The 11,778-nt window shown below is 44.1% G+C and overlaps 1 protein-coding gene across 1 annotated transcript; it reads right to left on the reverse strand.

The window, feature by feature from the left end:
* Positions 1-6,446: 6,446 nt before the first annotated feature.
* Positions 6,447-8,670, reverse strand: LOC135199026 (ATP-dependent helicase brm-like). Its single transcript, XM_064226942.1, has 2 exons — positions 8,350-8,670; positions 6,447-6,815 (listed from the first exon to the last, which is right to left on the reverse strand). The coding sequence occupies exons 1-2, from the start codon at positions 8,668-8,670 to the stop codon at positions 6,447-6,449; spliced, it is 690 nt and encodes a 229-aa protein (XP_064083012.1).
* Positions 8,671-11,778: the final 3,108 nt, after the last annotated feature.

The following is an 11,778-nucleotide window of genomic DNA, read 5'->3' on the forward strand; positions in this document are numbered from 1 at the left end:
AGAGATAAGAGAAAAGGAAAGAGAGAGAGAGAGAGAGAGAGAGAGAGAGCCAGGGAAGTAACCACTCATGAAATCGTTCAAATTGACAAGAATCATTGCGCACAGAAGAGCGAGAAAAGAGGTGTCATAAAAGCGTAACCTAATAGACTCTGAAGGGCAGAAAGCGGCCTTATTGCCAGCAAGAATAAGGGCAAGAATAGCACAAAGCCGCTGAGACCTATTGGTCTCTATGACGACCTTCAGAATCTTAGCGGTTCAAAGCTTTTGCTTTTCATATAGTCAATGACTTTAATTAACTTTTTAATACTTAATATCTCATTGATTTCAGGATTTATGCTTATATAAGTATACTTTCAAAGAAAGGGCATTGAATGATGATTGTGATAACATACTGAAATATATGAAGCCGAATTTACAACAATTTATTGATGCAGAAACCGGACAGTGGTATGTACTTTATTTTTTCTTTTAAGTAGTTGAGCGAGTTACTTTGACAGTGACCTTTGTACTCTCCATACTTATTATCCATTTCCTGCGATGTAAATACTACATTTTAAGTATAAGATTGCAATGGCGCCTATTTACATATAAGAAACTGTAAGGCGAGAGAGGAAGAGAGAGAGAGAAGTGGTACACACAAAAGGACAGTTTGTTTATCTAGACTAGATGTGCGAGGATACCGTTATATCCAAATGATTCCGTGGAATTAGGTTTTGAAAATGCGTATATATGATAGTAGGTGATTACCCGACTTAAGACTAGTTGAATCTCTCTCTCTCTCTCTCTCTCTCTCTCTCTCTCTCTCTCTCTCTCTCTCTCTCTCCACAACGAACGAGATACCGATTGTAACTGACGGTCTGCCAGAAACATAAGGGTGGCTTACTTAACAAGCTCCACTAATTGCATGTTAGATTTTGCGTCTAGATCCAATACTTGAGATACCAGATGAAACTAATATATAATAATTCGGCAGACTCTACTGATTATAGAATGACTGGTGACAGACATTCTAGAGGGCGGGTTCCCCCTGACAGACGCACTGAAAAGGGGTGGTTAATTGGATCTGTATCCAACTTAGGAGATACCGAGTAAATTTTGTACTACAATTGCACTGCACATCCAAGAGTATTGTGGTGGTTATGACAGACATTTTAGTGGGTTGTTACCCCCTGACAGACACCCCACAATGAGTGGGGTTGAGGGGGAGACAGGATTTCCATCCAACACTGGAGATACCAATTAAAATTAGTACTACAATAGCAGTTCATATCCTAGAATGCTGTGACGGTAATGCCAGACACTGCAGTGGGTGGTTTCCCCCTGACAGTCACACCCTAACAGGTGGGCAGGGGGAAGGGCAAACCCTGATGTTTAATGTCTAGGTTAGTATAGTAGGCTACAATTGACCCGTATTATACAGTATCGTGATATATTTAATATTTTTATCCTTTCTATATCCGTTGTATTTATTTAATACGAATATTATTTATTTGTTTCATATAAATAACAGTCAACAGCAGGCCCATAATAATTCGGTCATATTATTATTTTGTCAAGCGAGCAACTGACTATAATTATAGTACTCGCTCTAGCTTTGTTTACGAGATGAACATTAATGTAGCGGAGGCTGAAGGACTGACACTGTAGAGTCTATGTACATAACATTTGTTAAATAGAGTAATATGCACGTATTAAATAGAGAGTAATACATATGTAATATATACGCTATAGTCAGTGTACAGTTCATAGTAATTGCGCTATAGCCTACTCGGTGTGTTTTATCGAAGCTGGATAATTATAAGTCAAGTAATTCCCAATGTGTGTAACGGTCAACGAACATTGCAGCCCCTACGGAAGGTGAAAGGCGAAAGGGCCACAAGAACAGAACAGGAACAGAACATCTCAAATAAAGCTATACGGGACCTACTTGCAACATGTGCTGCCTAACCGTCGAATGCCCCATTGTCAGATATTGCTATTTACCGCAGAGGTCACTGCCTCTTCGCCCCAGTAATTAGGATGGATAAGGTGGTTTTTATTATTACTGACTCTCTCTCTCTCTCTCTCTCTCTCTTTCAGAAACTCAATCTGCGTATTCTCCCTCCGACTCGAGTTCGAAGCTCAACACGAGCCAGAAGGATGTCCTCATCCTTCATCCTTCAGAGTTTTCGAAGGATTTCAGTGGAAACTGAAGTTCAAAACGACATGACATCCATTGATCAGGAGAATCTGACTAATAAGCTTCATTACTTGTACTATAGTAAATTCACATCACCCGTGCATCTGATGTCAAGGCTGTTGACAAGCCAATCACAGGGCTGGGAACTCTCAGTCTCTCTTGAGAGTTCACATAGGCAGGATGTATGTACCCCCTCTCCTGATGGCTACTTTTGAAAGACACATCCCCAAGGAGAGGTGGAACATACATCCTTCCTATGTGAACTATCGAGAGAGACTGAGAGTTTCCAGCCCTGTGACTGGCTTATCAACAGCCAATCAGGAGCGTCGTAAGAGACTGTCACTAGACATCACATGCACTGCTGATGCGAATCTACTATAGGTGACATCAAACAATCCTAGAGTTTCATTTAAAGTTGAACATAAAAATAGTTTTCTTTATTTTCTCTTGTATGAAAGATGGGAAGAATATATATATATATATATATATATATATATATATATATATATATATATATATATATATATATATATATATATATATATATATGTGTGTGGTGTGTGTGTGTGTATATATAGTATATATAATGACTTTTGGCAAAATATTCTTCTCAGCTATCACCAACACCATAGTCGATTGCCATGACCTCTCTCTCTCTCTCTCTTGATTTTCTTTCACTCAACTTTCCCCATCTTAACTGGCTCAATTATCCGTCCATAAATTCTCATATGCCCATGCAAAGAATAAGTCTCGCTGGAGAGAGAGAGAGAAATTCAAATATCCAACTCAAATTACTCCTGGAACTAAAACCAAAACACGGTGAGAGAGAGAGAGAGAGAGAGAGAGAGAGAGAGAAACATTTCTCAGGACGAAAATGGGCAAGAGGAGAAGATTGTTTTTTTGAAGAGAAGAGAGGTGAGATTGTTGAAGAGAGAGAGAGAGGTGAGGATTACCTCTACAAGAAGAAGTTCGAAAATTACCTCTATGACAGAGAGTAGTGATAATTACTTTAAAACGAGAGAAAAAACAAATCCACGAGTAAAGCGGTTTATTCATAATTCATTAGGTTCACATTAAAATTTGTGGTAAAAAAACAACTCAAAAATATCTTCTAAATTCCAGTGATATGTCAAACATCATAAAATCATATTTCTTAAGGAAAATATCTGTGTATTAAAAAGAACCCCATCACATTTTGCAATTCAGGGTAATTTTGTGATTGTTTGTTTGTTGTTACGTTTTTGTTTCTTATTAAAAAAGATGAGAGTAGTGTTTAATAATGTTAAATATATTTAACATATTAAAAACTGAAGTGTAGAAAACTAAGTCTGCAGACAACACGAATTGCATCAAGTATTGCATGAAACAATCAAGATACAAAATTAACTTGCGATTGTGCAGACATGCACAAACACCGCAAACAAACACGTCAAGGACAAAATGCCACTAAAATACAAAGCACACATAGAAAAACAAACATTAAAAGTGGAATCCATCCACGAGGAAAAAGGGCGGAATTCTCGAGTTAACCTTTCCTTCTCCAAACTTACGACGGAGTAAATCTCTCTCTCTCTCTCTCTCTCTCTCTCTCTCTCAAGACTTATTCACTAGCAAATAGAGAGAGAGAGAGAGTAATTCGATGTTAAAAGAAGCTTATTACCAAACCCCACAGAGTAATTAACAGAGACTAAAAACCCAGCAGAGTAATTAATCAACACTGGCGATTAAATGGAGAGATGTTTTCGAATGTTATCAACCTGACTGATCCAGAATAAAAAAAAAGGCACCAAAACGACTTTTAAAACACTTACAAAAAGTGTCTGAAACTTTTTTGTAATAGGACAGTTTCTGCCCCATTTTCATACTCGTCTGTATAACCTGAGCGTCTTCGTCGTCTCTTCCTTTCAATAACTATAAACATAATAATCTTCTCGTTCTTCTATTTCGAAACTTCGCAATGTTTCGTCGACTAGACAAGAAAAATATTCCTCAAGGTGAATAATGAATGACCACATGAAGTCGTTTCAGCTTCAACAGCAGACGATGGACCACATTATTCATCATCTATGGATTCCAGAGTCACCAACAGTAGCGGCTTCAAACCCCCTCAATCGGGGCCTGATCATCGGCCCTAAATTCGGTCTTATGCTGAGTGTCCCTCCTTTAGAGGCCACCCTGCACAAGTTGCACCGTCAATAGATAATCAAATAGAGATCATTATAGATAAATATATAGATCACAGACAATTATATATAATACAAACAACTCGTCTTGCTGTGAGAATTAATTATCCAGTTGCGTAAACAGGAAAAGTTAAGGGAGAACAAAATGAATTTACTTGAACTTAACGTAAAAGGATTTATAGTGATAATTTACTCTAGAGGAAAGGTCGCCAGAAACTCAGCCAATTACTTTACAGCTATTTATTTACAAGAGGCCCTTACTGGCCTGGAGAAAAGTAAATGCAGCATGTCCACACGTTGGGACCCATATATCTCTCACAAATGGATAGCTGGCTAAAATGTGATTCAAGTAATGAAAGCTAGGTTTCGATATCTTGCGGCAATGCAACACTTGCGGGCAGATAGACTTGACACGTGACTCAGGGAATCTGGAAAAGAATCCCAGATTAGACAAGATAAAAGAAAAAGGGTTTCTTGCCCCAAATTACGATTGTTTCATTCTCTAACACTGGGGAAAAGGAACTTTAATGTTTCACTGAGGTATGCAATGACTACATTTGTCTGGGACGATCACACAAGGGGAAGCATGCGGCCACAAGGCAGTGAGAGGAAACAAAGGGATGAGTTCTTTTGATATAAAGTTTGAATTGGGAAAATGGGGAGTAATTAGGCACTAGGATGTAAGGGACTGGCAATATGCTGTTTCCAAGACGTACCTGGATGCCATGTTCAGTGGATCTTTGTAGAAATGTGGCGCCCGGCTTTGTCTTAGGTCTGGGTCCTTTGGCGCGCCAGTAACCCCATGGATAGGCCTAAATGGAAGGCGGGTGGTCGGACATCCGTCCGAGGTCACGAACTCGAGCGGTCTGAGGATGAGGGCATGTGTTTTCCCTGGGTGTTGGGAGTCAGCTTAACCCCCCACGAGCAGGGCAAATCCTGGAAACAGAACATACAGCCAGTAGAGGGTTCACACGAAAAAGAGCTTAAGATATAGGCCTAAGAAGTACCAGTCTGCCAACATCCTTCCCTTTGAGATATACGTCCCTAAAGGTGACAAGAGTCTATTTTCCCCCAACTTAGGAACTCCCTATCTCTGGCTGGCGGGTTTTGGTTTCCCGCGTTTACTAAAAATCAGCTGATATTTAGAGGAATATGGCGGCCATTCTACAAAGCAAAATAATGAATTAATTACTGGGTAGAAGAAAAGATCTATAAACGTAGCAGCTCCCCCTGTTAAGAAGGCATTCACTCCCTTTCGGGCATGAAGGTCTTGGTTTAAATAAGTTGATCGTCTCGACTACCCAGTTCTCCTACTCTAACTGAAGTTTTTAGAGCAGCGATACAGCTAACTACAGTGGCCTACCTAACTTATAGGCAGAGATGCTAAGTGTACTAACTTAATGGAATAATGTAGTCTAGCCTAAGTAATAACTACGGGTTGTCTGTGACGACAGTCTACTCTACCCCTAGATAAGGTTACTTGAAAATTCTACAAGCTACTAACCTAATGCCCTGGTACTAAATCATTAGCCTAACCTACTCATTACAGTTAATTCGAGACGCAATCATTCCAGAGTGTTGTACGCACAGCAGCAGTTCAGCGACGGAATTGTTAAAATACATGAGGTGAGGTAATGATGCGTGAGGATGATGAGTGGTTAGTGCATTACCAGGAGGGAAATGTAATGAGGTAATTATGACATTTACATGAGTGTTAGTATCACAATTTCTAGGGGTTAGAGGGTTAGTTTACTGGCAGAGATCAGGCTGGCTACCTTCTCTGGGTAGGTGCCAGGATCACTCTGCAAATGAATGTGACACTGTACCTTGGGCACAGGTGTCAAGGAGAGCATGTGGCTCTTTGGTTAGTGTGTTAATGATTTGTTATGTCCCTTCTTCTTCTTATTCCTCCAGGGCCTGGCTATACCAGTCCTAGGAGTAGACGGAGGCACCGACTCTGGGGTAAGGCCAGAAACGCCGTCAGGAGCCAGAGGCAGTGGTAGCCTGAGGGGTTGCAGGAGAACACCCTACTTCGGTATCTGCAGCAACCGTCGTAGAGGTGGAACCTACTGCAGGGGAGGCCCTCACTCCGGCTGCTGTGACAGCCGTCGTAAGGGTAAGACTCCAGACTGACTCCTGGTCGGCAGTTCCTGGTTGTCCGGAGGAGGTGAGAAGGTAAGGTCTGCCGGAGGTTCATCCTCGGGCGACAGAGGTGAGGCTGAAGAAGAATTATGGGCTGGTGATTGGCCATGGGCTGCGGTAAGCTCCATGCCTGTTGGAGGATCTCCTGTAGGAGGATCCTTGAATAGGTTAGGGGCCGGCGGTAGCTCAGGGCCAGGCGCAGAGGTCAAGTTTGGTGGTGGCTCTACGTCCAGGCTGGACGGCACTGGCTGAGAGTTGAGGTCGACTGGACCTGTGACGGGTACCGGAGGTGCAATACCTCTCAGCGGGCCCTTGGTAATGGGAGACTTCAGGTCATGCCCTAGGAGGAGGTCGTAACCCCCTGGAAGGTAGCTTGCAACTGCAAGTGTACATACCTTGGTAAGGTGAGGTCGTGCGACTCTCAATTGGATGGTGGGAAGGATCATCTTACTATGATTGATGCCTTCAATCATGATCAGTTGCCGTCTATCGACGGTAACCCCCTCGGGGGATTTGATCTTCCCGTATCAGGGAGATTTGAGCGCCGGAGTCATCAAAGGCTCTGACATGGCTTGGTCGATAATGACCTTGGAGGGGTGCGACGGTTATAGGGCCCTGAGCTGGGGGTCCTAGTAACGAAGGATTGGTAACTGCCATTGCGATGGCAGGAATATTATAATTCGCGCACCCTCCGTAGTTGGCAGACATGTGACCCTTGCGGCCACAGTCTCAGCAGAACTGGTTCGAGAACTTCTTCTGTGGCATTGGACGGTAAGGCCGAGATGGCCCCACAGATTGCGAATCTGTGGAGTCACCAAGGCTGGCAGTGTGCTCTGGCACAGGTGAAGAGTCCTCTCTGGCCGTGATTTGATGTGGAGAGGTAGCTTGGCCCTGGAGTGGTGTGGGGGGGGACATCCCCAGAGGAGGGTCCCGTCCCAATAGGAAACCTACTCCATGCCGAATTGTACGCACTACACCTAGGTGGTGAGGTTTGGTGCACCAAGGAGTGGTGACCTGCAGGACGACTGTGGGAACGGTCTTGGACTTCCCTTCGACCCAAGTCATGGCCCACCTGATGTGCTCGTCAACTGTGGCACTGGCTGGCACTTGGTCCCGGTCTATGAGACACAGATCGGAGCCGGTGTCTACGGTAACTGGCAGAGTCACGGGTAGGGTAGAGCCATCCAAGGGTGCCACTGTGACTGAAGTGGTCCACACCCGCTCAGGGTGAGACCTGGACTCGGGCATAACGGCCGAGGTGGGTGTGGCACTGATCAGGTGGACGTGCCTGGTCGAAGGCACATGCTTGGGGCACCCGGGATATGTGGGGGAGTAGTGCCCTGTAGCCCCACAGGCTCTGCAGGAGCCCCTCTGCTGGGCTGGTCTCCGTAAGGCATCTGATTGGTCTTGAGAGGAGGCTGAGGCACCGTTCGGTGGCCTAGGAGGGTTCTGAGGAGGTTTGTGGCTCGCAGCGCTCTTGAGGCAGCACTCTGCTGCGAGGTGACCCACTTTCTTACAAACGTTGCAAGTCCGTGGGTGTCCTTGGTGGGCGTCCTTTGGCCGAGTGAATCCCGAGAGATGACCGGGTGGCACTATGCGTTGGTGGGCGGTGCTGTGAGAGGGGTTGAAAGTCTCCCAGTCGTCAGCCAGGCGACAAGCTTCCTCAAGTGTCTTGGGTTGTTTGTCGTTAAGGTGCACTGCGAGTGGCCCAGGTACACACTGGTAGAGGTCTTCCAGCACGATCCTGTTAAACAGGTCCTGGAACTCGGTGCACGACATGGCCTCGAGCCAGCGCTTTCCGGCTTGGATTTTGTGGTAGAAGTAATCTCCCCAGGCACAACCAACTTCCTTGGCCTGACCTCGAAAACGCTGCCTCCACCTCTCCGGGGTGATCTCATAGGCCTTCGTAATGACCCGGTGAACTTCCACCAGGTCCCCTCGCTGACCCTGATCCAGTGAGCGGAGGGCAGTCTTAGTCTTGCCATCCAGGTGCTTGGCAAGCAGGGCGGCCCTCTCTATCTCAGTGGTAGGGTAGTTCTCGAAAAGGGCTTCCACTTCTTCCAGCCATGCCTCGGGCTCATCCTCAGACCACTTCAGGATGAGAGCGTTAATGCTGGCAATAGGACTGGACGACACCGTAGGTGTGGGGCTGGAAGCTGGCTGCATGGCTAGGGCTTCGGGGTTCACCTGTCGTGCTCCTCCTCGAGCTCCTTCTCCTTGAGAGCTAGCTCATGCTTTCTCTCTTCTTCCCTTGCCTTCCTCTCTGCTTCTTTTTCCTTTCTCTCTTCTTCTCTGGCGGCTCTCTCTTGCAGGAGCAGATCGTCCATCCGCCCCTTCACCCACTGGGTGAGTTCCTGCCCAGTGTAACCGGCGTTCGTGCCCAGAGCCATGAGTGTCTGGAGCCTCTCCAGCTCCATGGATATATGTGGTTGGGCAGCAGAAGCCATTTCTTTAGGCTGCAGTGGAGGCTCGGATGAAAAAGTCTTAAAGGACTGGGTGCTCTGTGGCACTTTAGGATTGGCACCTTCTGATGAGGCGGACAAATCAAATGGAGTGTGCGGCGCATGTCACACTAATGGGCGTTCCGTAGGACGGACACGCAGGTAGAATGGCTACCTGTACGGCCTGTACAGGTGCACGGCACTTATGAGGAGGCGTTCCTTGTCTGGAGCACTGGTATCGTGCTGGTGTGTCCTGTCGGACGACACTAAATGCAGTATACTTAAATATACTAAAGAGAAATGGTACTGCTAGTGGCAGAGGGTAATAGTGGAGGAGAGAAAGTAAAAGGTGGACAGTGTCAAGAATTAGTGGCACTGCGAAATGGTAAGACCTGACGTGCACCGGTGGTGGCCAGTCCTAGACTGGTAGGCTTCCTTGTCTGGAAGTAATGAATTTGCGTGGCACACTGTGCGGTTTGTGCTTGCGGTATACGCAAGTCTTTTGGGATAAAAGAAAATTAAAAGACCACTCGGGCAGCGACAGGTAATGGTAATTTTAGAAATGCTCAGTCCCTCGCTGAAGTACTCGGTAAATGAAATAAATGCTTGCAAACTGCAATGGACACAGGCGCGTACGTATCACGCTCAGTGTAAAGGAAAGACACAAGAGACTATAATAATGTTAATTCTGCATGCTATAAGTAATGAACGTAGTACTCTTGGCTTCGTGAATAATGGGTTCTGGTTCTCTCTCTCTCTCTCGCTCTCCTCTCTCTCTCTAGAGGGTGAAAATGATATATGAATGAACTCCCTTGTATTTAATTGAACTAATACTTTTAGTTTTAATATGACGCACTTGCGTTAAATGATTTACTTACGTTAAAGTTAAATGAAAGAATTGCTTTGGATAAGGTTTTATGAAAATGATAATGCGCTCGCGGTGAACGATGTTTACGTTAATGGTAGCGGCTTGCGCTTATATGAAATGATTTGCGTTTTAATATGAATTTTACAACGAAGCGGTTTACGTTAACAATTCTTGTAATTTACTCTACTTTTAAGATTTACGTTAACTTTACGTAAGGATACTAGGTCCCTGTGACAAGCGAAAATGATGGTAAGGATTTTAATCGATGTTAGCAATCATTTGTAAAAAGAGGCTACGTTAAGTCCAAAGTGAATGAAACTTTCGCTCAGCGAGCGGGTGAGCGATACGTGAAACGCAGTGAGCGAACAGAGGACAGCTGATTTCTGTAAAAGCAAAAACGATTTACAACAAAAAATTCTAATTTCTTATTCAAGATGAATTATGTTAATTTCTCTGGCAGAACGATCGATGCTAGTATGAAGATTGATATTATTTACGTTAAAACTTCAAGGCGTAAGTTACTTTGCTTAAATAATCGAAATTACTTCTTAAAGGGATAAAAACATGGCTGCCGCTTTGAGTGAACCGAAGGTTGGCTGGCAGGCATGAGAGAGCGCCTGCGTCCAGCTGACGAGAGCTGGCTGGCTGAGCGGTTACCAACACTTGGAAATGAAAATTAAGTTGAAATGAATTCCCATAACTTATCACAGACAAAAGAATTGTACACTTCTTTTGCCGTAACTATTAGTAGAACACTCCTAACTAGCTAGGCTTTCTAACACAACAATAAACCCTGGCAAAGCACTTCCTAGTTTGATCTGGTACTTACTGGCATCTATCTGCACACGTGCTCTGTCTCGTCAGACGAGGACAGTACAAAGTAACAGAGAATTCGCGGGGCAAATTGTTTGCTTGCCGCTAAAATAAAGCTCTGGCGCTTTCGCCGTTACAATAATAATATTTCTACTTACACTCTTTTAAACACTTTGTAATAAAAATACTTAAACGTACCTTAAGCTAACATTGGTTATAAATAATCATAATAAATGAATGGTATACCTTACCGTGAGCCAGTGTGTGTCTTCCGTGCAAGTGTGCTTTGTTTTTTCCGCTTTGAAAAACATTTACATTCGTTTTACAAGGGATAACGCAACTTACAAGCTTTTTTTAAGCAAGCTAGGTTCGAATTCTTGGCGAGGTCGACATTTTTACGTATGAGCCTGGCCTTGAGAGAGGCTCCGATACGTAAACAGGAAAAGTTAAGGGAGAACAAAATGAATTTACTTGAACTTACCGTAAAAGGATTTATAGTGATAATTTACTCTAGAGGAAAGGTCGCCAGAAACTCAGCTAATTACTCTACAGCTATTTATTAACAAGAGGCCCTTACTGGCTTGGAGAAAAGTAAATGCAACTGGTCCCCACGTGGACTTATAATCTCTCACAAATGGATAATAGCTGGCTCAAAATGGAATTTGTAAAAGCTGGTTTCATAATCTTGCGGGAATGCAACACTTGCTGGGCAGACAGACTTCACACGTGACTCAGGGATTCTGGAAAAGGATCCCAGATTAGACAAGATAAAAGAAAAAGGATTTCTGCCAAATTATGATTGTTGTTGTCTCTAAACACTGGGGAAAAGGAACTTTAAATGTTTCACTGAAGTATGCAATGACTTCATTTGTCTTTAACAAGTCACCCAACGGGGGAGGCACGTGGGTCCCGATGAGGACAAAGGGTCGTTTGATGTAGGAGGGATAAAAGTAAGTACTTGAAAATGAAATTAGCAAAGACTCGTATGGTAGTAACAAAAGGTGCTGGTTTGGAGTTTACACTTTAGACATACCTGGATGCATGTTCAGTGTGACCCTTTGTGGAAAAGTGCGGCGTCCGGCTTGGTCTCAGATTGGGCGCGCCAATAACGCCGTTAGACTTAAGTGTGGGAGGCTGGTTGGCTGGACTGCC

This window comes from Macrobrachium nipponense, chromosome 25 (assembly GCF_015104395.2).
Source record: "Macrobrachium nipponense isolate FS-2020 chromosome 25, ASM1510439v2, whole genome shotgun sequence".
NCBI classification, from domain to species: Eukaryota; Metazoa; Arthropoda; class Malacostraca; order Decapoda; family Palaemonidae; genus Macrobrachium; species Macrobrachium nipponense.

Bases quoted from the DNA above. Each gene is read 5' to 3' on its own strand.
- LOC135199026 (XM_064226942.1), bottom strand. From the start codon at position 8,670: ATGCAGCCAGCTTCCAGCCCCACACCTACGGTGTCGTCCAGTCCTATT. The intron at 6,816-8,349 runs GTTGGTTGTGCC...CCCATTACCAAG, and splicing joins TTCGAGGTCAGGCCAAGGAA to GGCCCGCTGAGAGGTATTGC.